The sequence below is a fragment of the Homalodisca vitripennis genome, chromosome 2 (assembly GCF_021130785.1).
Source record: "Homalodisca vitripennis isolate AUS2020 chromosome 2, UT_GWSS_2.1, whole genome shotgun sequence".
Taxonomy (NCBI): Eukaryota; Metazoa; Arthropoda; class Insecta; order Hemiptera; family Cicadellidae; genus Homalodisca; species Homalodisca vitripennis.
Window position 1 is genome coordinate 78,476,760 of NC_060208.1, and position 24,446 is coordinate 78,501,205.

A 24,446-nucleotide genomic window follows, 5' to 3' on the forward strand; every position below is an offset into this window, starting at 1 on the left:
AATGTGAAATGTTTATGAATATTTAGCTTTTAAGAAATTTGTTAGTAAAATATTACCTAATTCGGGTAATGTTTTTTCTGCTAATAACAGTAAAATTAAATGTTTTGGACTTAGTTATGATTACATTAAAATTGCTAATTTTAGTTAGATAAATTTTTTTATTTAAATTAAATAGGCTAAAATGTGATATAATCCTAAGTTCGAGTTTTGTTAACAGAACATAGCTGATATTAGATTTAAAAAGCAGTGTGTCGTATTTTATGTTTCACACTGATGTAAGAGTGTCCATGATTAGATGACAACCTTTTGCAAGGAAGTAAACCACAATGTGAAATTAGGTCATCCTGGAGCACGACCGAGGTATTAAGATAGTGAATGATTTTCCGATCGCTTTTACTTGTAAATTTGGCAAGGGACTGTATGTGAAAATTTAAATAACGATCACACCCCCCATAAAGACTACGCTATGTTTTATCATTCCTCCTACAGTCAATAACACAAAGGGATGGGCAAGACCAAGAGATTATTGAACCAAGCACCACTGCATACTCTAGTCCAGCCCTTTTTTTAACAACAAGTACAATTGTAGTTAATTTTAATAAAAAGAACCAAGACCTTACCTCTTTCTGGACCATTAATGAAAGTTGTTATTTCCTGAAAAGTTCCTTTCGCCAACATTTAAGTAGTGGTCTTGTCAGCTTATTTAGATAAAGTCTTTAAAGATATAACATTTTCTTAGACTCTACATTTTTTGTCATAACATCAATTTATCCTAAGGACCTTAAGTGGAATTTAGAACACGTAAAAGAAGTCGTGAGGGATTGAGCTTGAGTCATATCAAAAAAAGAATATTTAAGTTATAATTACTAAATGTTTACTACAGTTGTTTTAAAAGCTAGAAATGTATTTAATAATTACCTCCTGTTTCCGTCACAATCCTTCCATCGTTTAAAACAAACTTTAAACAAAGAATTGTATTAATGATTTAACTTTTTCATTTTTAAGAACTGTACTATTTTAATTTTATTTGAATGACGATGAATCAATAATAAGAATTTCGAAAAGTGCTGATCGTTGAATTGCTGTCGACGAAGTCTAAAACAAACTCCAAACAAAGAATTTGCATTTAATAATTTAGGTTTACATTTTTCAATTTTAAGAACTGTAATGTTTAGTGTTTATTTTATTTCTATTAAACAACAATAACTAACAAATTGGTCGTGACAAGTATGCGATCGATGAGTTGCTGCCAATTACACCTTTAAAACTTCCGCGAGAGGACGGAGGATGTTGCCGGTTGAAGGTTGTGGTTCGGACACCGCATCGCTAGGTGGCTGGATAATGCCCTCCGGCCTCCGTCAACAGCAATTCAACGATCAGCACTATATATGTCGTAAATTGCAGCGAACAGTAATCAATACAAAACTTAAAATTGGAAAAGATTTTTAAAGTTTGGAGTTAGTGTCTATGTCTGGTAATTTTTACAAGGTGTTATTGAAGTTATTTTTCGATCATTGTCGTTGGTCACTCAGTAACAGCATTATTTATATACGAATATTTTATTTCTTCTGTTATACTCTATGGGAGAATATTCTTATAATCAAGGGCAACTAACCGAAGGGTAAGGTAATAGTAAACAACATACCGGTTTCCAGCTCGTTATCTACCTGACTGACTGTGGCTAAAGTTATTGCCAGGACATATCTACCAAATTACAGAATATACTATAGAGTGGAAAAGCGCCTATTTTCTATTTTGGATAGTCATAGTATATCTGTAGTCTATTGTGTAGGTAAATCATAGCGAGTTATTTAATACAACCAGACATAAAGTGATAATAATTCACGTTGTTGTAGTGATAACTTAAATTATATTATTCAGTAATGAAAAAAATGTAAATTTTACTGCAATTATATATTTGACTTATTTAGATATAAAAATATCTGTGATAATTCGTAAGAAACAGGCTTTTGTTGTGATTTCAAGGTTATCTAATCAGTTCAGTGTAATTAAATTTTGTTTGAAAACATTGAGCCTACATGTGATTAGGCCTATGTCATATTGATTTAGATAATATTTAATAATATTAATTACATTACTCGATGATGAAGACAACTGTTTAACCAAATTGAAATCACAGGATTAAATGCAAACTTGTACTGTAACCTAGGTACATAGTCTATTCTAGAATTCTTGCTAGGATGATGAAGTAAGTTGGTTTCAGCAAAAATTAGTCAGAAGCTTGCTGGTAAGTTGTTTTAATTTTTAACCTGAGATCTGGTGAAAATTTAATGGATGTTTAAGATGAGTTAGGAGTCACCCTGTTTTCAGTACAATGGGTATATATATATTTTTTAACTACCAAAAATATATCAACAGCTGGAGTAACCAATCAAAATTTCAATGTTATTAACATATTCTATTCGTCCTCCAGAACAAAAATTTAGTTAAGGCAGTAGCCTATATGTAAAAGGCAGTTAAATGTAAAATTTTGCATTAACACTAGTCTTGGTAGGTACAACATTAATACAAAAAATCATCAAAACCGAGAGGTGAAGGTTCAAACATTATGTTTTCTTGAATTTGAAATGGAATGACCCATTTGGGGTTTTTGTTAAAATGAAAAAGGTAGCGGTTCTACTGCTATAGGCCCTACATCGCAGATGGGTGGTCTGTCTCACATTTTAGAAAATAATAAAAAAATAACAGTAGTTAAAACTTAATTTTAAAGTGATTTGGATATAGCATATCTCTACTTGGTTATACTTTTATAGGATTTTTCCTTACATTTGCCATATCTCAGTGATATTAAACCATCAGTAACATAAGTTTCAAGATCTGCAATCTGATCTCTTCCTCAGGTGAAAAACTGCCCTAACATAGAACTAGAATCTAGGTTAAAATAAACAAATCATACTAGAGTGTTGTGACGTATGCTTAAATCAGTAACCACAGCCATGTTATGTGTCTACTCCATGCACTTGTTATACAGTAATGTTATTTATTATTTTTCAACATTAAATTATTATTAAATATTTTACTTCATGTTTGTATATTTTTATAATATGCTACCTCAAAAGGTAGGCTACTTCAAAATTTTAAATCCTCTGTAAATAAAAAATCAAGTATTGTAGTTTCTCAGTAAAAAGTACGATTATTATAATTAATATACCATAATCAGTAATAATAAATTTATATCTATTACAAAATTCGGTACTTTGGGATTATACCGACCACACTAGTATGAAGAACACAAAAATAGAAATTTATAGAAACAAACATGATAGAACGAAAAAACAACTCTTCAATTACAAACTTACAAGCATTTCCAGGTATTGTGATCGTTATTGTTGTCGCTGTTATCTTATCTTTCTCGAGAATCCTGATTACGGCAGACCGCGCGGCATCACGTGATTTGCACGGTACATAATTGCCTTTCCATTACAATTCAATTTATATTTCTGATTAGCCCCTCTAGAATTTGATATTTTACTGATAGGTACTATCTCGAGGGATGTTTTTCTTTCGTCGACATCAGCGCGGGGCAGCACCGAAGGTGCTGCCAAAGCCCGCGCTGATGGCCGGAGGCACTCGCATTTTGGGTGGCGGAATGTGATCAAGAATAAAAACAAGTTTTTAGTGTTTTTTTAATAAAGAGTTTAGTTTGGTAAATGTTTGTTTTTGTTGAATTTTTGTGTTTGGAGAAATGTAGAGGTAAAACACGGAAGTACAACAAAGCGATGCACCAGCTGAACGGGCGGCGAGACTCTGCAATCACGTTATCTACTAGACGCTCGACTTTGACCTCTGTCTGAGGATGGGGAGGGGTTTGCGATAAGACAATTCCTGTTTTATATTGACGAAATATTGTTCTACGCTAATCTAGTAATCAGTAGAAACGAAATGTGAAATAACGATTCATGTCTGGGTGTGGTCGGTATAATCCCAAAGTACCCAAAATTCATTCAATAGGGTAACAGAGTTAATGTGAAATATTCATGTACAATTCATAATTCTTTCAGATGGTGATGTAAAGAAGATGAGGCAGCTAGTATCAACACTAGAGAAATCCATAGAAATGCATTCAAATCACATCTTACCACCTTACTTGAGCTGGTTACACAATGCAGCAGTTGGGTTTTTATTACGAGGAGAACAGGTAAAATTAGGTTTTTCTGGGGTTAGAAGGTTTGTGGGGGAATTCGTATATCGACTCAAAACTGCCGAGAGCCGATGTGATCTGCCTGCAAATCAGTGAAATTACTCTGGCGGTCTAAGGTTTAAGGTGCACCCTCAGAACAGAAGATTAGGCATTGTGTCCTACATGGATCAATTCTTTATATTGTGTCTATGTTAACTGAAGTAAGGGATCATGTGGGATGGTTAATAGTCTCATGACTTATCATGTGTCTGTAAGCAGATGATGCACTTTTCTTAACAGACAAATTTTGAGTCATTGAAATATCCGTTTAATCTTATAAGGTAAGGCCCAATCCATCGCTGTAGTGATTGTCTCCTCTATATCCTAAGGGCCTTGGTCAGTTATGTAAAAACGACGATCTATTAACTTTCCTATAACACCATTATATGTAAAAAAAGTTTCTGTAAATTGAAAATGAATTTTTATTATAGCTAAATTTTAAAAGGTAAAAGCAAAACAACTATAAAACAGGGCATTTTACTTAATATTAGCAAATTTATTGATACCAATAAAAAAGAACTATTTACAAAGCTATTTATTCAAATAAATTTTAATTTCATTGTAAACTGTAATTATACTGAAAAGTTTTACATTTTATTATAAAACAAGATAAATATTTCAAACTAATCACAACACTACTACACGATGAAGAATAATAACGAGATATGTAGTAGATGCGCACATAAGCGTGCGCTCGTGTCAACCGAGAAAGCAGTAATACACCCCACGGATATGTTTGGTTATGGCTCAGGTGGTCGGAATTAGACAAAGGGTGCTTCCCTGCCCCTGCCGCTGAGTGAAGGTCGTTGATAAATACTTCTTTGGCAACCGCGATAAGCACAGAGCGTACACCAGGCATTTCGAAAGTCTTTGGTGAACTAAAAATATAGCATATATCTTTATTTGGCGTTTTGTCAAAGTCTACCATTCTAATATATCCGTCTACGGCATGGGAAGGGTTATTTAAGTATCTATTTTGAATATTGTATTTATACATTATTAATAATACTTTATGGCTTTAAACAACGTTCAGTGCTGAAAACGTAAAACAATGCACACGTTAACAGTTATTGATAACCAAAAAAAAAAAAAAAAAAGTGTCAATACTGCTAAAATGTCATCAGAAGTTGACTACTATGCTTGTACAACTATGTAGACAATACATTTCTGGTGGTTTTTTCAGGATTTTTAATATATTAAGTAAAAAGAGTAAAGTAGACTCTCTTCTTCTTATTCTTCTATGGGGCGGTCTACTGTCATGCACTTATAAAGTAGACTCTGGCAGATAACAGACCACAGGATTGTCTGATTAGTGAAAACGCCAGATTATTGGAAGGCCATCAATAAAAATGCTTAAATAGTACAAAATATGTTTTTTTTTACACCGAACACTATTCAAAATTACTATTACAATACTCATGTACTAAATGTAAATGAAAGAGATTAAAGAATTTTCTTTAAACATTCTTTTTACATATGTAATAATTGGTTTTTATCAGTGCTGTATTACACTAGAAGTAAACGTCATCTTAACTTAGGGTATGGTTGGTCTATTCTATTGGAGTTACAAAACTTTGATTTTCTTTTGTTTCTTGGCTTGAAAAGATACTTTTAAGACTTTCTCCTGAAGCGTCTTTAAAACAAGAATATCACTAGCAGACATGCCATTTTCTTCTGTCCACTTCACAGAAGATGCAAAAGCATTCATCGCAGCATTGGGCAGAAGCCGGTAAAATAAACCACTCTTATCTGCATTACAGATTTGATCGGGAGTTAGGTTTAGTTTCCCAATGATTTGCACTTTTCCTTGAATGGTTCAACTGCAGCAACATCACATGATAGTTTTTCGCCCATCGTACGTAACAACTAAATTCCAATACGCTTTTTGAATTTGTCTAACCATCTACTTGCTTTGAAATAATTTTTCTCTATTGTTTTCTCATAGAATACGTTTGCATTTTCTTTAAGAATCTCCTCTAAAATCGGTGTATGGTTGTTTCGAGAAACCAAGCATATAGGCTATCCTCAACCTGAGGAAATTTACATAACACTTTTCACATTGTCACTGCTTTTACAAAAAGACAATCTTTTCACCGTTCTTCTGTATGTGATGTATCGTTGTGCGACCGATACCAGATTCATTTTCGAGGTTAACAAGCTTATTACCTTTATCAGGTATCTTTAAAATCTCGTTGATTTAAAGCAGGGTTAAGGTTTTATGTTTTTGTTTACGGTGAGACATTTTTCACTTACTGTTTTGAAATATAAATTAAGGACAAACTACAATACTAAGCACAGTAGGAATAACACGGATATCACTAGCACTGTTGAAGTGAACAGCGAGTAAACCAAGAGGTAATTGGGCAATCGTAGGTTTTTTGTTAACACAATTTTCAGTAACGTGTCTCATCTTGAATCCCCCACTCTATGCCCATCAAAATATGCCGGGATACTGGAGTGCCAAACTGACACAGTGCCGGTTTATAGAGGATTTACTCTATATTATTTACTAGTTAAAATATATTGACATATTTTACAATTTTCTTGCACCACTAAAAAGCAAAAGAAAAATTATTAATGTCATTTGTTCCTTTGGTAATTTTACTACAAGATATTTTTTAACGTGAAGTGTATGTTTAAGATTTATAAGGGATAATTAAGTATTACTTTTTTTCCAGGTATCTGTACTGTTTAAACCTGAGGAATTTTATACAACACTATTAGATCGGTGCCGCAAGGCAAATCATCGCATAGCTCTTGCTTCCTTATATCTGGGAACTGGACCCCTAGAGGAACAGCTGGTAAGTTGAATTAAATAAAAGGCGGAAGGTTTCCTGTATACTATTACTCAAAGAATGTACTAAAAATGTTACATGTAGATATCAATTGTAATATAGTAATTTTTAATCAAGGTGAGTAATTGAAATAATAAAATGGAAGATTAACGAAGTGTAAAACTTTAAAAATAAAAATTTGAAAAGTAAATGACCATTCTACTATTTTGAACATGAAATACTCCATAATGAGTGGATATGTTAACCCTAAGTGGCAACCGACAGATTAGGTATGCACACTTACAATTTAAGATTTGATGTTTTAAACTTGTAGGGTGTAAGAAAGTCTCATTGATGTTACTTTATCTTTTAATAAATTCCACATGAAATCATTGCAAACTATTGTATTTGTAGATCAAAGATTCAACTGAGTATATTATCAATCAGTTATGGTTTCAAGTATTGATTTTTGTAAAACCAAAGTGTATGTTAGTAGTCTTTTGTATGTTAATGTATGGTAAAAAAGTACTTATTTTTTTAGTTATTATTTTCTCCTTTTAATTTGTTTTACCTTTCTTTAGAAGTATCCTTGACCCCATGGTCACTTCTGCACTTGTACTTGCACTGTATGCACCCCCGGTCACACCAGCCCTAAGCTTTGCTTCTGTTATGTTAGTTTGTACCTGAACTATCCCATTGTATATATGTATTGCTGATTCACTTTTTCACTGTAACATTGAAGCAATAGCTTGTATAGGTCCGGGCATTGGATGGTAGGTTGACCGAGCGTGGTGGGAACCTACAGGTCAGTATCCTGTTGGACGCCATGAGGAGTTCTCGCGGGACCACCAACTCCCGGACTATGTTGTTGCCTCTGCTTCGCAGTCACTATCCTCATTGTCAGGTAGGTAAGTTTTTTGTGGCTGTATGAATTTCGGTTATCTTGATAAGAAGGAATGATAACATTAAAAAAAGGAAACGAGTTTTAAGAACAATATTATAACTAAACCTAAAGTTTCATAAGTATATGTATTCCCTTACTAAATAGAATTGACATTCTGGAATGTACTTTTTTAATTTACTTAGATATCATAGTAAGTAAGTATGTTTCCAAAAGTTGCAGGCCTAAGTTTAATTTTTTATAAAAAAGGATTTTTATAATTATTCTTTTGTGGTTTAATTTTGATATGAGATTTTAGAAGAATATTAATAATAAAGAACAAAGCTGTATTTTTAGAGTTTTATGATAAATTAAGAGAGAATACAATATGGATGTAGAACTTAGTTAATTTTTTCCCAAGCGCTAACTCTCGCTAACAGTGCGTAGAAAGAAGCAGTAGCCAGCTTGTTCTAACCTATAATGAGTGCACAGTTTCTGAAGTAAAAGGTTTGAGTTGATTCTAACTTTTTTCCTCCGAAAAACAATTGTCATTAGAAACTGGCCATATATACTACATTTTGCAGTTACATTTGTTAATTAATAGGTACAGGCAATAATTTTCTGTGGTTCTCTAGTTCAAACTTGTTATGTTTATAGGTTTAGACTATGTTCATTAGCTAATTATCATGTAAAAATGAATTTTATGTTTTGTTATCTTTCTTCCCAAACCTTGACTGGATACATAATTTGATGACATTGCAGAGTTAATTCCTCTCAAAGGTTAACATTATTAGCAGTCTAGGTTAATTTCCAGAAATTGTCATCATTCTGTCTAATAAAATTCTGTTAGGCCTATATATAATTATCTGTATAACACCCTGGCCCAGCTGTGGCTAGCAAAAAAGCACAGTTAAGGTAGAAAAACTTAATAGTAATAATTGAAGATATGTGTTTTTTTCATATTATCTTAAACCTCTTCTATAATATTTTATAAAATATATTAGGTTTTATTTCATGAGTAAAATTGTTTGGTGATAAAACTTTCCAATAATATTTTCCTCTGTTTTTAGATACTTTACACTTTATGGATAGAACACTTATCATACTGTATTACTCAATACAAATTTTAGCACAAAATCTCTCTGTATATATTTAAATACCTGATGTTGATAGGAAATAATAGATAGCTAATTAGTAAATTTTAAAACTGAACATGTGTTTAAAAAAAGAAAGTGCTGCAAATCATAAAAAGATCGTAATATACTTCTTCTTAAGTAGACTAAAATATAAGTATGTTACAAAAGATATTTATCTTTAAATTTACTGAGAGAAAATCACAATAAAAAAAGTTCACAAAATAACTCCAAATTAATTGTTTTACGTTAAGAACACACTGTGTTTTTCAATAAAAGCATATTTCTAAAGGTAGTATGATCACGGGACATGGTCACCTGAGGAGGCATTTTCACAGAGTCGGCATCCTTCAGGAGGATCCGCTCTGTAGAATGTGTGATGATCAGGATGAAACTGCAGAACACTTGCTCTTTGATTGCCCTTCAATAGCAAGGGAGTGGTATTATGCCATCTTTGGTAGTTTGGACAAGGGTGGTAAATTTCCCTAGGAGGAACTAATAGGTTGTTTTCGGCGGTTTGTGGAACTGCAAAATTATAGACTGGTAGGCCTCATGGTGTGCTTCTGGGGTGCGCAAAAGACTCTTGAGGCTTAAGTGCATGGCAGTAGGCCGCCTCATAGAAGAAGAAAGGTGATATATATAATAAAAGAATTGCTTGGGAGACATGCAACAAGATTCAATGTAGCGTGCAATTACAATACAGAGTAACAGCGTCTTTTTTTTAGAAATATTGTTGAAGGTGACTTCCACACTCCATGGACTCTTGAGGTTTATCTGCCAGCTCATTTCAATGAACTGATAAGACTTTCACAATACACAGTAAAAGAGTATTTTCTATAGGTGTCTCTGTTCCACACTCCCAGACTCCGCGGACTCTTAAGGTTCATCCTACCAGCTCGTTATAACGAACTGGTAGGCTTGCAACACATCAAGCTGTACCTGTTTGACAATGATGTTATAATCAGTGGGTAAGTTATCATGTATCTTTCAATCACTCAATTACATTATTTAAAAATTATTTCATCTTAAAGGGATTTTGTTACTCCAAATGTTAAAAAAGTTTTATGATGTGAACATTGAACATAATGTATCATAATTTAACACATTGACTTCGACACACAGTTGCTGATACAATCCCGGGTGTCCTAAAGACAGTACATGACAGGTGTTGCAGTCAAAGTGTTAAAGATGAAACGGTTCAAAATAAATATCAGAATGGAATAAGTTTACTTTCTATGTCCAAAGTCCTGTCAGCAACATTGCAGTTAAGAAAAGCAGAAAATATACAGATGGTTGGCTCAGTGACAGCTGTCTCAAGTAAACAAACAGTTAATGTATTACATTGTAAAAATATTGTGTTAGGCCTGCCACGTGCTTGGTTGAAAATACTTTAACATCTCTTTGATATGTTATAGAATAAAATGTTTATTTATTCTTTCTTTTTAAGTATTTTAAAAGTTTTTTTTTACTAAATTTTATTAGCTTATATACATTGACCTGTTAGCATCAATATCTGTAAATGTTTTTAAAATAGTTGACAAATTTAATAACATAGTTATTTTATTTGTAATATGAGTTTTATGTCAGACTCTTCTCCAGAATTATTACTATTTCACAGTTGTTTTTTGAACTGCATACAACCATTCCATATCATAATTAACTCTAATTCCGCAAAAGTATAATAATGTTAGTATTTCTTCAAAATTGGAGTTATAAAGCTTTTAACATAATATAGTAAATTAAGTGCTGTTACAATAACTTGTTAAATGTGCATTGTGGTTTATGGGGATAAAATTAATTATTAGTTCTTTAGACATCAAGAATTAATCCATTATTTTGGAACCCTTTTCCTACATTTATTGTGGAAGTAGCATTTTGGTTGCCTTTAACAATTCTCAACAAGTTTTAAGGGCAGAGTTATATCTTTATTATACAAGATGATTGGCATTTAAGTGTTTAAAAAAGTATTGGATTATTGTACATGGTATTTGGAATAAAACAGCAGTTTTATTTTTTTTATTCTAACTTCTCTCAACTAAGGAATGTTTTAAGGCTTTTTCAAAATTAGTAACATGTAATTTATAAACAGTTTTTAAAATATTAATTTAATTAAAATACTCAAACTGTTGTAAATTCTTAAACATTATACATTTAAATCAGAATAAACTATTTTTAATAAATGATGATTTAATACAATTAAATAAAAAAAGTTAAAATAGTTTTAGAAATGTTTCATGCAGTAAATAATAACATTGGTATAACATTTAAAGGTACAAGTTATATTTAATAACTTTTGAATATGTTAAATTTTGGTATTGGTTATTTTTTAAATGCAGTTCAAACTTTTATACTTTAATGTTCTTTGGTTATTTTGTAAGCTTGTGTCTGCATCTGATCTTAATGCATTTGATACCAATCCAGTACCGTATCTAGGTACCAATGGGGATGCTGTTCAAGGAGTTTTGAACAAGTGACAATACTCGTGAGGGTGTTTCACTTGGAAAACTTACTCAATCTGACTATCTTTTGTTGGAAGAAATGAGGAATTGATTTACCAAGTAACAAAAATAGTGTTACTAAAGGCCTAATATTCATAAGGAAATTTTACCTACAAAATATTGACCTAATAGATTCCTTAAGAGAGTATTTCTCATGTAAAAAATTCAAAATAATTAGGTGATATCTTTTGATTCATCTACGATTTGTGTTAACTTAATAAAAAAATTTCTATATTTGATAATTCCATCAGAAGATATCGTCTGATTTGAATTTCACAGGATGTAATACAATTGAAAGACATTACTTTTGGCTTGGTAAAACCAATATTATTATGCAGCACTTAAATATGTTTTACCAGTGACAATGGTGAAGATGGTTGAATTACATACATCTTTAGAATGTAGGTTTTTTTAATCTACTACAACCTGAATTACTTGGTTCTATCTTGTATTTTGTTCAATTTTTACTTGGTAGTGCGAATCTGAGCCATGACTATTTCACCAACCGCCAGGACCGTTATATTGTGATCTCTGAGTGTCCGTCGCTCGCTGACTTCTACTTTGGGCTGGTGGAGCGATTGAGCGCAGTCTCCATGAGCCTGGACGAACGCAACACATTGACTCCGAGCACGCCACACCTCCACCCATACTTGAGCACACTACAATCTTATGAGAGTGAAGCTCGTAACTCCGTCTGGGGTTACTACCTGCAGGCCGCTGACAAGAGTGCACAAACTCAGACACAAGGTTTGTTATTGACAATTTGTCTTGTTACTAAAATGCAAATATGTTTATATGGGACAGTTTAATTTAGTTTTAATAACGATTGATTTACAAAGAGAACTTGGTCATCTGGCAAGTGATAGATCTGGGATCGAGTCTCAGCAGAGCAAGTACTTTTTGTGAATTAATATTTATTGAAATTATATATTATATATTTTATAAAGGTTGGGCTGGTTATGCATTTTCAGATTCTATGTGTGATCCTAAGCTAGAAATGAAGAACAATTTTTTTTCAATTTCCCCTTCGTTTAGTAGCTATACGCTATTTTGTTTTTTATATTCAAACAATTTTATCTTTGTTGTTATCTTTACATTTGGTACAAAACTTGGTAAACAGGTCCATGTCAGAAGGTATTATATAACGAAAATTTTTAATTCGTTTTAATATTTTTTAAATGGTGACAATTCAAGTTTTGTTTTGTGAAATATCTAATAAACCACTGTTTTTATCATAATTATATGTTTTTAAATATTTGTTACTCTCTAAGGATAGGTACCTCGTTTGTAAAAATCGCTGAAGTAATAACTGGTATTACCAATTACTGACTGATCTTACAAACATGTTAATTTGGTTATGTTTGCGTTTATTAGATGTTAAACGTTCAATAGTCAGTTTCAGTGTTGCATTTTAATTACAGGAACAGCTGATTACATAACATCTGTTCAAATACTGTCAAATTATGGGCCATTACTCCACATATAAAGACAATCAATATCATCTGGCATTACAAGTCTTGTTGATTGTTTAAAATAGTAGTAATATGTTTCAAACCAACAGCATAAAATGAACTTATAGTCAACAATCTGATCTTTTAAATTATCAATAAAGAACGTAAAAAGTAAGGGGTGTAAGATTAAACATTGCTGCATACCTGATTTGACATAAAGTTTTTGAGATGTAAACTGTTAAAACGATACGAATTGCTTCCTGTAGTTAGGTATTAGGATAGAAGTAAAATAAGAGATACTGACAAACCATAATAGTTTATGCTGGAAAGTAACAACAGGATGTTAACTTTACCTAAAACTAATTCAGAATCTGTGCAGATAACATCAACTTGTCCATCAATAACTATAGTACAATATACAGAAAAGTTCAATAAGTTGTTGAATACGAGTTGATGGCCCTGCATGGGAAAAAGTCTTATTGTCTAAATAATAAAATAAATGTTTGAGAATATTATTTTTATTTACTGCTCATTGTTGGCAATGGATGATTTAAAAAGGATAATATAATTTCAAACATTTCTATTATATGTAATTGTTGTTCTTTTTAATGTATTATGCATATGTTCAAAATTTTGATATTCTTTAAAATGCCTGAAGTTGTTTTTCTAGACACAGGAGATACATGGGTATTCCCATTGCTGGGACTGCCTCCCCTTGCTGTGAATCAAGACAGTACAGTGACCCGAAGGATACTGGAGTCTGCAGAATCAGGATCCACAATCCATCTGGCTACTGGATACTTCAATCTCACAGATGAGTACACGGCCACGATTCTCGACAACTCTAGAGCTTGCTTCCGTCTGCTCATGGCTCACCCTACGGTACGGTCTGAACATTCTCATTTATTATAATATATAATTTTTAAATGAGCTGAAACACAAAAAAGTCCCAAAGTATATAAAAAATACTGGATGTATTTAGTTGCTGCCAAATCAGAATTTGTTTATATTCGTTTGCTATTTAACGTTGCTTTGCATTCAGATTAGAAAATAAATCAAACTAATATTTTATTCACACTGCTTTCTGCACTAATACTTGAAAATAGTATTCAGTACTTCTATACTTTTACTGAGGATTATTTTATTTCTGATCTTTTACAATGTATAATGGTCTTATATTTGTGACTGTCACTGGAAAAGTTATCTTATTTCCAGCTGTGAGAGTAAGGTGTTCATCGCACTAAAGTTGGTAGTATGAATGAGTATTTGAAGGAGGGATATAGATCTTTATAAGATAATAAGTGAGGGAATGGGTTAGGATGAGACATCTTGAAGCCTGAGGTCCTTCAAGCAATTTCATAATCTGAAATGATCTAGTCCATGGAAAATCCACCAAAGTTCTGGAAAGGCAATGTTATAATCTCATTGTGGTCCCCGTACTTTAAATTTTATTTGATACATTATACAATTTTTTTAAACAGTTTATAGGGATATGTGGCTCATATAATTTTAAACTATGTAATTTTGATATTTTATTTAACATGTTGAAAGGTTTAATAAAACTCTTAACAACATAAATTTTTTTAATAAAAACTAAATTTTGTAAAATAATAATCTAATCTAATAATCTTGGTTTCAAAACCATTAAGGTTTAAAATTGTAAAGAATGAGGAAATTACTGGAGATACTTATAAATTAAATTATAAATGTATGCCAGATTTCTCTTAGTTCAATGTACATAACTATTCCTAATATTCAATATATCAAAGAAATATAAATATGCAAAAATATTCATACTGTATAACTAGCCTATCTATGTCAGATAAGTCACGTTACTCACACTTATTTGCTTCACTAAATTTAATACTTTCTAACATTTTTCTTCATCATTTCACTAAATGTTGGTAATAAAATAATCTATTAGCAACAAGAATCCAAGCATAAAGCTGACACAGCAATAATACATAAAAAAAGACAAGGTTGACTGACAAATGTATCATTTCATTCTTCATCTTTTGATATTAGTGTTGACGACAGCTTGGATATTGAAGACAATCGGACTTGGTTTTTCTAATTGACAGGTGGACAAGCACATTTGTTACTGTATTAAATAGCTATTTCAGAGCGACATTTGAATTTTGCTTTTGTAACGCTCATCAATTGTTGAGTTAATATTCAATCTTCTATAAGTTTTAAAGAGACTTTTCATACAATTTTAATTTTTAATATTTTGTTTAACGTTTGTAAAAAAATTAATTTCAGCTATAACATGTAGTTTTTATGTGTTGGGTTAGTCTTGTTTTCCTTTATTCCACACAATATTTTACACTGAATTAATATATAAAATATCTTGCTAATCAATGCACAAAATGGCAGTATGTAAGTTCCTGCTCCAACACATTAATACTATTTAGCCATTTAAAAACATTTTGTAAAATTGTGTATACTAATAAAACCAACTAATTCATGCTAAGAAAATATCATTGATCTCAGAATAATTAAAGGAATATTAATATAAGTTAAGTCAGTTTCTTTACAGTGTTTATAATATAAAGAGTTTATACAAACATCAAAATATACCCTATAGAAGAAGCAGATTTGTTGTACTGAGCAAAAAATGTATAGTTACAAAGCAATTTCTTGAATTTAATGTTTGTTAAAAAATTTAAATTCAAAATATTTTCTTTCGCTTAACTCTTACAATTTTATCATCCATGTGTAATATATATATATGAAAATAATTATAAAAAATTCCTTTTATATAGAAGTTCACCAAGTATAAAGTATAATGAAACTTTTACTTGCAGATTGTTAAGACCAAAAAAGACAAAAACCAATTTAAACCCTAGATCTGTGAAAGTTTAAAATTACTACCCTGTTTTCAGCACTTTGCAACTTGTTTTTATTTCTTTTAAATCACCAAATATATATACACCTTGTCCAAATAATGTGCACATCATGTTTTTGTCAGGAACTCTTAGATTATCACGGTAATGGGAGAAGAAATAAAATGATAACCACAAAAGTGCTTTTAGGAGAAAGATGGAAATTTTTACTATAGAATTTAAAATTAAAGTCACAAAAGCCGTTTATTTTTTATAATTTTGTGAATTATTTTACTATTTTTATTGTTTTTATATCTATAGCTTTTTAAAATGTTGAGGTATATGGGGTTTTAATACAAAATAGAAACAGAAAAAATAAAAATAAATGTGAAGTGAAAACTCACTGATTTTACCTTGGCATTCTAACCTAAAAATAAATGGAAATAATTTTTGATAATTTTTCAATACCATCATTGGAAAAATTGATAAGGAGAATATTCACATAAGAAATGTTACAATTGTGCAGAAAATAACAAAGTAGTAAAAATGAATAATTATGAAAAGAAATTTTTTAAATGTAAAATTTATTCTTATTAAAATTTATATCATATGCTTTTTATATTTTTTTACCACATTGTTTACGCAAAATATACCAGTAACAATAAAGTTTCAAAACATGGAAGAATACGATTACAAGTATGACCAATCTCAACGAGTAATTGGGGTTTGCCTTCTTCACTGCCCTTTCTTGTCACTTTTTGCTTAGACAGAAATGCAAACACTTTACTGCTGCCACTTGAAGATCAAAATAACTCTGCCTTAAATCAATGCATTATGTGTCTCAATCACTAATTGGTGATTTGTTCACGATGATTACTCAATAAATAAATTTGAAAGTAAAGTCATTTGATGCATGTTGCAACAAATTTGGGTGTTTGATTGTCAAATAACTAGGATATTAACAAAATATTTTTTTACATATTTATATATCTTTCACTCGAGTCTTATTTTATTATAAGCTAGTGTTGTTCAGTTTAGTTTTTCAAGTAATGCAGAGTCAGAATTTCAAAAAATGTATCTGAAAAATAGTATTTGAAAGGGTTGTATTAACGAGTTGTAGACTTAAATAATTGAGATCTTTTGACAATGTAAATTTAACAATTTATTTTGGATGTTATACTGTATTTTATTTATGTGCAAAGTATTTTTGATTTTCTACATAATGGTATAGTTTATAATTGAAATTGTCCTTGTTATAATTTTTTTGTCTTGGCACTCAGAAACTAATTATATTGTAGGCAATTTAGTACCCATTTAGTAACGGGTAATTAGATATAAACTTGGTAGTGACCATTAAAGGAGAAAAAAATGGTAGATAGGGGGTTGTGATTCGTGTGGTTCAACGTGTTGAGACTACGTTGTTTAATATATTGCAGAGTTTGGGTCTGTATTTTTCCTTCAGTTTTTTCGAGCAAAGTAAGTGGCAATTAATGCATGTAGCTATGTTTATTTCATGTAATATATAAATATTTAACAATTATTGTTTAGAAATAAAAATGCAATATTTAATTTATAGAAGAGATAGGTCACATCTATGTCAGATAATTTTAGATATAATAATCATAATTATATAATATATTATAATAATATAATATAAAATTAATATAATATAATAATAATATAATATATAATAATATATAAATGTAAGAAACAAAATAGAAAATGAGTTTAAGTAACATTTTTGCAATTTATTTGATTTTTTAAGTGCAGTCTGTGTTATTTTGTCACAATTTTACAATGCTTATTCTGTACTATTTTGGGAAGATAAAGTTTAGGGAAGAACAGTTAATCTAGATTCTGTTGGAAGAAGAAATTAGAGCTTCTGATGATATATAAATCATTCAAATTTTGTAATACTTTAATCTTTATTGTAAAATAAGTTGTTTCAAGTACTTAATTTTTCATACTATTAAAAAAATATAAATTATGTTAAAAAATAAAATATTAAATAACAGTATATATAGTTTTTTATTTTCTTAGCATAAAAATTATTGAAATAAAATTACATTGTAAATAAATAAATCGTGCATGTGACTGTATTTAATGTCTGTATTAGTGAGTAAAATATATTTTAATCCTGAAAATATTGTAAAATTTAGAATAGCACAGTATGGAGTGCAAATTTAAATGCAGACTACTAAAAAAAATTTAATTCTCTTTAACACGTTCGCTACCACCATGTTAAGAAAAGTCGTATACCCACAGACCAACAGGCTCAAATATGAGCCGCACGGTTTCTTCCCGTGCACCGGCGTCCCAAATATGCGCCGCTCGGGGCACCTCAAATAGACCGACGTCCCATATTTGCGCCGCTGTTTGCATGCCACTATTATTGCCATGAAAAATCACTGGTCTATTTTAGAGGCTTGATACTTTTGTATTGGTCTATGGGGATGTCTGGCTCACATGTGGGACGCTTGGTCTCTGGATATCTTAAAAAATTACGTCCTATCATGGCCTATCATGCCAACTTGTTATAACCAGTGGCACAATAATTAGACTATGAATATGTGAGCACTTAAATATAATGTAGCGTGGAACATTCTGAATATAAGTGTAAATTTAATAACTTATTTAATAAATGTTCACTTATTTTGTTAAATAGTTATTACATATGGGTTAACAGTCATGTATTATGTCTTGTAGAGTAAAAAGAACCCCATTTATGTTTTTGTACCTTGAAATAAAATAAACTTTATTTCTACTTAATTTTCTTATATTTTACTTTTTTAATTTCTAAACTTAAAATTATTGTAGGCCTATAGCCTAATAAGATATATATATAATAATACATTCAATGAACTTGTATTTATGACTCTGTTGATTGAGCTTTTGTACCATGAATTAAAATACTATCATAATAAGATATGCATGTTTGATTGAAACTTACCCTAAAACCTTCAGTAATTGAGCAAATAAATAGTGGCTCATATATGGAACGCTTGGTCTATGTTAAGATTTTGATGCTATAGACCGAGCGTCCCACATATGCGCCGCCGTAAAAATTACGCAAATCAGCAATATATCAAATAAGAACAGTACAGACGTACATTTTAGGTTATTTTGTTGAATTATAGCTCAATTCAACAATATTTTATCCTTGGTCTATGGTTAGTCTCACACCAATCATTCTCGGTCTGTGTAGAACAACCACATTTTGTAACGTTGGTCTGTTACGGTGACCCGAGCGGCGCAAATATGCGCCGCCTGGTAGCGAACGTGTTAAATATCTATTTCTTCATAATAAATGTAGCAATTTTGCTATACCTGTAGATTAATGTTGTTATTATTTTATAATTTTTACAATTGGTTTGTTTGTTATATATGTAGTTTATTGTCTCCCAAGTGTTCTCACAACATTATGATGAGTATGATTTTGCTGTAGGCTAATGGATTCCTGGCAGCACACGGGCTGGCTGGTGGTATCCCTGGTGCCTATACAAGGTTTGCTGCAATGTTCCTGGAACGAGCTCAGCAATGTGGCCGTGTTGCCATGTGGGAGTACCAAAGACCTGGTTGGACCTACCACGCCAAAGGCTTGTGGCTCACTCCACCTGGTTACCATCGGCCCCACTTCACCCTCATCGGTTCTTCCAACTTTGGTCAGTTCAGTATCAAAACTGATAAATTTAGAGATTGCCTTGTTTATTATTATGATTGCTGATTGCCTAGTTATTAATACTTGATGTAAAGATTTTTACTTAAAAAATATAAAATTCAGAAATATAAGTAAAAATGGCTGAACCTTACAAAATTACTTAACTCATAGTCTTGTTGACATACATGCTGAACATCACTGATGTTGCTTGTGAAGCAAGAAAGTGCATTATCACTGCCCTAGGTATTATCCAATTTTAGAAGTAACCAAAAAATTCTAACAAAAGTCTTTCTCCATTTAAAGCAGTAGTTGCCAACCACAGAAGTCTGTGAACCACACACTCTTGTCACATTTAATCAAGGAATATTCCTTTTCAGGAGCATATATAAGAAATAAAACAGATAAGATCTAGGTATAGATAAATGTAGGTGGAATACAAGAAAAAGTAAACCAGTTTTTAGAACACATTATTTATTATTACAGTTAATTGTGCTAAAAGCAAATTAATTATGAATTATTTATGTTTATAATATGTACGTTACTAACGCATTGGCTACCAATGATGTACAGTATAGCCTATTGCCTGTTTACAGTTAGCATTAGCGTAATTGGTCTGTCACACTAAGTTAATTATTTCCTAGTAAAATATATTCATGATGTAGATGATTTTGGCATTTGTATACTACTATATCAATGTTCAGTTTGTTAAAACATGACCAGCTTCGACTCTCTTGAAATCAATTGTTGTTTACTGTTTCATCTATTGGTTGTTCTTTTTTTTATTAATTTCCGTCTGAAATGATGTCATGGTAAGATTACATTACCTTTTGAAAGTTTTGGAAACTTTGTGGAGAACATACTCAATGAAAGCGAATATGAAGTGAGTGATGGTAACTTTGATGACAATATTTTGAGTAAAAGTAGTAGTGAAAGTGGCAATGATGAAATTCAAGAAAATGTAACAAGGTCTAACCTTAAAACTTGGGAGTGGACGAGGCAAGCAAATAAGTTACTTAATTTTTATTAGTAGATTTGGTATAGATACAATTGTTGGTAAATAAATACTGATTTCACAGAATTAGATATTATTTGTACATTTCTGGACAATACCTTTTTTGACATGTTACCAATGAAACCAATAAATATGCTAACATGAGTTTGGGCATAAACCTAGTTGTTGGGGAAACCATGACGTGACCTCAGACGCTGTCTCTCGAATGAAATGAAAAAAAATTGTATCATATAATATTGATGGTACAAAACCCAAACAGAAAATATCAGATTATTGGTTCTCGAGATGCATTTTTCTACATGAAGGCAGGCAGGGGACACTATATTTCCCAATGTTAGGCATTAAAAACCTTAATCTTTAAGAGAGCTCCACCTACTCCAACAGTCATCCCAAGCAGTAAACTAGACAGACCTATTGACCTGACCTTGTTATCCCCATTTTCTAAACATTTGCGATTAATGATGATTTGTGGTTTATACTCTTTCTTAATTCTTATTAAATGCAGAAACATACAATTTTGTTTTCTATAATTGGTATTGCTATAACAATCTCTGTTAAATTAATATGTTAAACTATAAAGAAATTATAAGAAACCTTGTTTATAAAATATTAACCTTTTGACTGCTATAGATTGTGCAGCCGGCAGTGCCATTGAGTTATTTTTAGCCAAACCGGCACACAACGCAGTGACGGCTGCAGTTGTTTCATTTACCTGTGATAGCTATATTTATGTTGTACATAATTTATTTTTTCGTTAATTATTTTCTAGTGCATTACACCCCTAAAAAATCATCGAAGGGATATTTTCCTATTTTTGTCAGTTAAAGACAGTTTATTCCACAGTTGTTTTATTATATGACAATTTTAAATACAGTCCTAGAAGTATTTTAGTTCATGGTATTCTGAAAAACATGGAACAACACATAACGCAATATTGCAGTCTCACACATGTAGTGGGATTCATGTCTTGCTTTCTCTCGCCTTGTGGTTGTGCTTCAGACAAGACATCTCGTTGCGTTTACTGTTTTAGTCAGTGAGATAAAACTTCGGAAGTGTCGTTGAGTAAATAAATTAATAAATCTGTTTCGTCTTCTGGAAGATCATCATAAATTTCCAACTCAGAACTTGGTATGTTCACTATACGGTCAATTTCACTGTCATTGTCAATATTGTGATCAATTTCAACGACTAAAATAATAATAACTATGCATAGAACAAATATTGTAAAGGAATATTGGAGATTATGTTTTGTAAATGGGACGAAACCAACAGTTCTAATGACAAATTAATTCTTGCTCCTCCCACTCAAGTTTTCCCACTTCCCCTCCAGACAACACTCCTCTCCCTCCTACCAGCTCTCCCACAGCGTGTAAGATCTCGCTTCGACTCCCGGCATTAGAACAGACATCAGACAGCTGACTGGTGCGGCAGGATAGCTCACCAGACTTTGCCATAGAGGCGATAGCGCGGTGCGAGAATACTCGAAAGTAGTGATGATGGCAAGTGCTCTGCTTGCAAGTATACTCTTCTACAGTGGTTAAAGGGTTAAACATCGTTACTACTACATGAAGGAAAATGGTAATACTAAAATATCAATACTAATTAACGGAAAATACATATTTTCATGCAGGGGTTAAAATTTAAATAAAGAAGTAATTATTACATTACCATTCACTTCAGGTCAGTGTTTTTAAGTTTCTAAATTCACATTTCCTCCTGTTTTAAATTATTTTATGTCTTCAGGTGCTAGATCCGTACAACGAGACTTAGAAAACCAAATGGCAATCTACACCAACAACGGACACCTACAAGACGTGTTGTTGTCTGAACAAGAACACCTGTACAAGCTGGGTACACCGTTTTCACTCGAGGTGGCTACGTTACCAGAAAGAAAACCAGCACTTTGGGTGCTTGCATTTATGTGGTTTTTCAAGTCCTATTTTTAGTCTAAGCAATTTTTATAAGTTTGTAAGTAATTTGTTCATATGAATAAAAGTAAAATTTAAAATGGAGCAGTATGTATATATTTTACAACCCACATCAAAGTATAATATAATGGGAAATTTAAAATAAATTTACTGAGGAGGTTGAATTAGAACAGTAATGAGATAGCTAGCTTGAATGAAGTATCTAATTTGAATAACATTTTAAAACATGGCCGAGCATATTTCTGAAAATAATAAAAAAATAAATAAAAAGAAGATAGTAGGATTTTGGACATTTTCTATCGTTGAATGTTACAAAATGTATGATACTACGTTTTGGGATTGAAATCTAGCCTTTTCGGCAGGTGTAAGAAATTTAATGGATAACAAAGTACTGAAAAATCTACAACATGAGGCAATGGACTGCCTAAAAAAAATAATAAAATTATAACCAACAACACTTGAAGTTCATACAAGAGAAAATGAACCTGGGCATTGTCACTGCACAAACACAACTCACAACTGAACAAATGATGCTGAATGGTGTTTTGAAAACTACAAATGTTTCTGTTTCGTGATTTCAAGAAATTTTCTAAGTGCATTGTGTTTTAAAAGCGGTTCTGATATTATGTTTTCTGTTAGCTCTTCTAATTTTCTAAGATAATCCTGGCCTATAAGGAATTGAAATGCATGTGAATTTTTCTTTGTTTTCATTTTCTATCTAAAGTGTTTTTATATTTTTCTTTTTCACTTATTAATGTTTTCTTGTTGGTTAACGATAAAGAGTAATGTAAAAATGTTCACTAATGCTCAGCCAAATCCCATGGAGTGAGATATACGGGATCTATGGGATGAACTGACTCAGATCGGATGATCCCCAATAGACTGGGAAGGTACCTCCCCAGGGATGACACTGTCTAGTGACACTCAAGACCAATGGGGGATCCGGATCCAAACATGGTTGGGCTCTGTTAAACGCTAGTTAAGCGTACTGCATGGGGTAACCCTGCTGTTAACAAAACCCCAAGATCGCTAGTGCTGTGGTTGTGTAAACTCTGTGATGGCACTTGGCAGTAGTTGTGCCAGTTTGGTCGTGACCAATCTTGACTGGTATGTCCGGAATCGTACCACACACATACATTTGTATGGACTTAGGGCCTTCCAAACCCATGGTGTGAAGCAACCCGTGCCTAAGAGATGCATGGGGTGGAGATGCAGGGGTAATGCATCCTGAATGGAGACCTTGGGAGCTGGTCAAGCGTAAATAGCCTTACCTGGTCAGTTGAACCATCTAGAACAGGAGCTACTCTGTAAATATTTCAAATTATAAACCAGCGTAATTTTTGTAGGCCATCCCCGTGAAATGACAAAAATAGTGGTAGTTACTTCAAAAAGTAGATTTTTAGGTGCAATAAGGATGTACCAAGTTTTATTACTTTACTTATAATTGTTGGGGAATTATCAAGCCCATGTGGGAATTTATTAATGCTCTGTATATATTTTTTATACTAGCAATTACTCGCGGCTTCGCATACAATTTCATAGGTTTTGCACCTTTATGAGTGACTCTTCACATCCAATGGAGGATGGGTCTACAAGGCAGACAAATTTAACATAAGCATAAACATAAGCAACTAGACTTCAGCAAACACCATTCTACCCCAGCACTAAAGTGTATGCTTAAATACACTAATGCTTCTGCTCTCCAGTAGTCATTGAGACATTTGTTTCAGAAACTGCTCTGAGGGGAATCACCCAGTGTTCCACAATTCAATTCAGTTCACTATAAATGTAAAAAAATTAAAAATAATAATGTTTACACAGGACAGATGATTACATTTTACTGGCTTATTCAATTAATATTACACAACTTTAGAGCCCAAGATGGCATTTATTGCTACTTTAAAATGCCAGTGGGGCATAGCTCAAAGGGATTTTCAAAATAAGAATAGGCCTATATTCACCCTAGGGACTCTAAGAATGTCCAAGTGGCGTTCATGTTAAATTTTAGTGCAATCGGTTGAGTAGTTTATGAGTGAAAACGAAACAAACAAAATCAAAGGCACTTTCGCATTTATAATATTATACG

At 31.9% G+C, this 24,446-nt stretch overlaps 1 protein-coding gene across 5 annotated transcripts; it reads left to right on the forward strand.

Moving 5' to 3' along the window:
- The first annotated feature begins 1,638 nt into the window (after window positions 1-1,638).
- On the forward strand, window positions 1,639-22,444 carry LOC124354224 (CDP-diacylglycerol--glycerol-3-phosphate 3-phosphatidyltransferase, mitochondrial). Of its 5 annotated transcripts, none has more exons than XM_046804523.1 (9): window positions 1,639-1,792; window positions 4,023-4,159; window positions 6,880-7,002; window positions 7,733-7,879; window positions 9,829-9,956; window positions 11,962-12,233; window positions 13,608-13,819; window positions 19,208-19,424; window positions 22,176-22,444. In XM_046804523.1, exons 2-9 carry the CDS (start codon window positions 4,040-4,042, stop codon window positions 22,376-22,378), a joined length of 1,422 nt encoding a protein of 473 aa, XP_046660479.1. In that variant the 5' UTR covers window positions 1,639-1,792; window positions 4,023-4,039; the 3' UTR covers window positions 22,379-22,444. The 5 variants fall into 5 exon arrangements, with proteins under 5 accessions (XP_046660479.1, XP_046660482.1, XP_046660477.1 ...); XM_046804526.1 differs by having other exon boundaries at window positions 1,639-1,788; XM_046804521.1 differs by lacking the exon at window positions 1,639-1,792 and adding an exon at window positions 1,799-2,248.
- The last annotated feature ends 2,002 nt before the right edge of the window (window positions 22,445-24,446 follow it).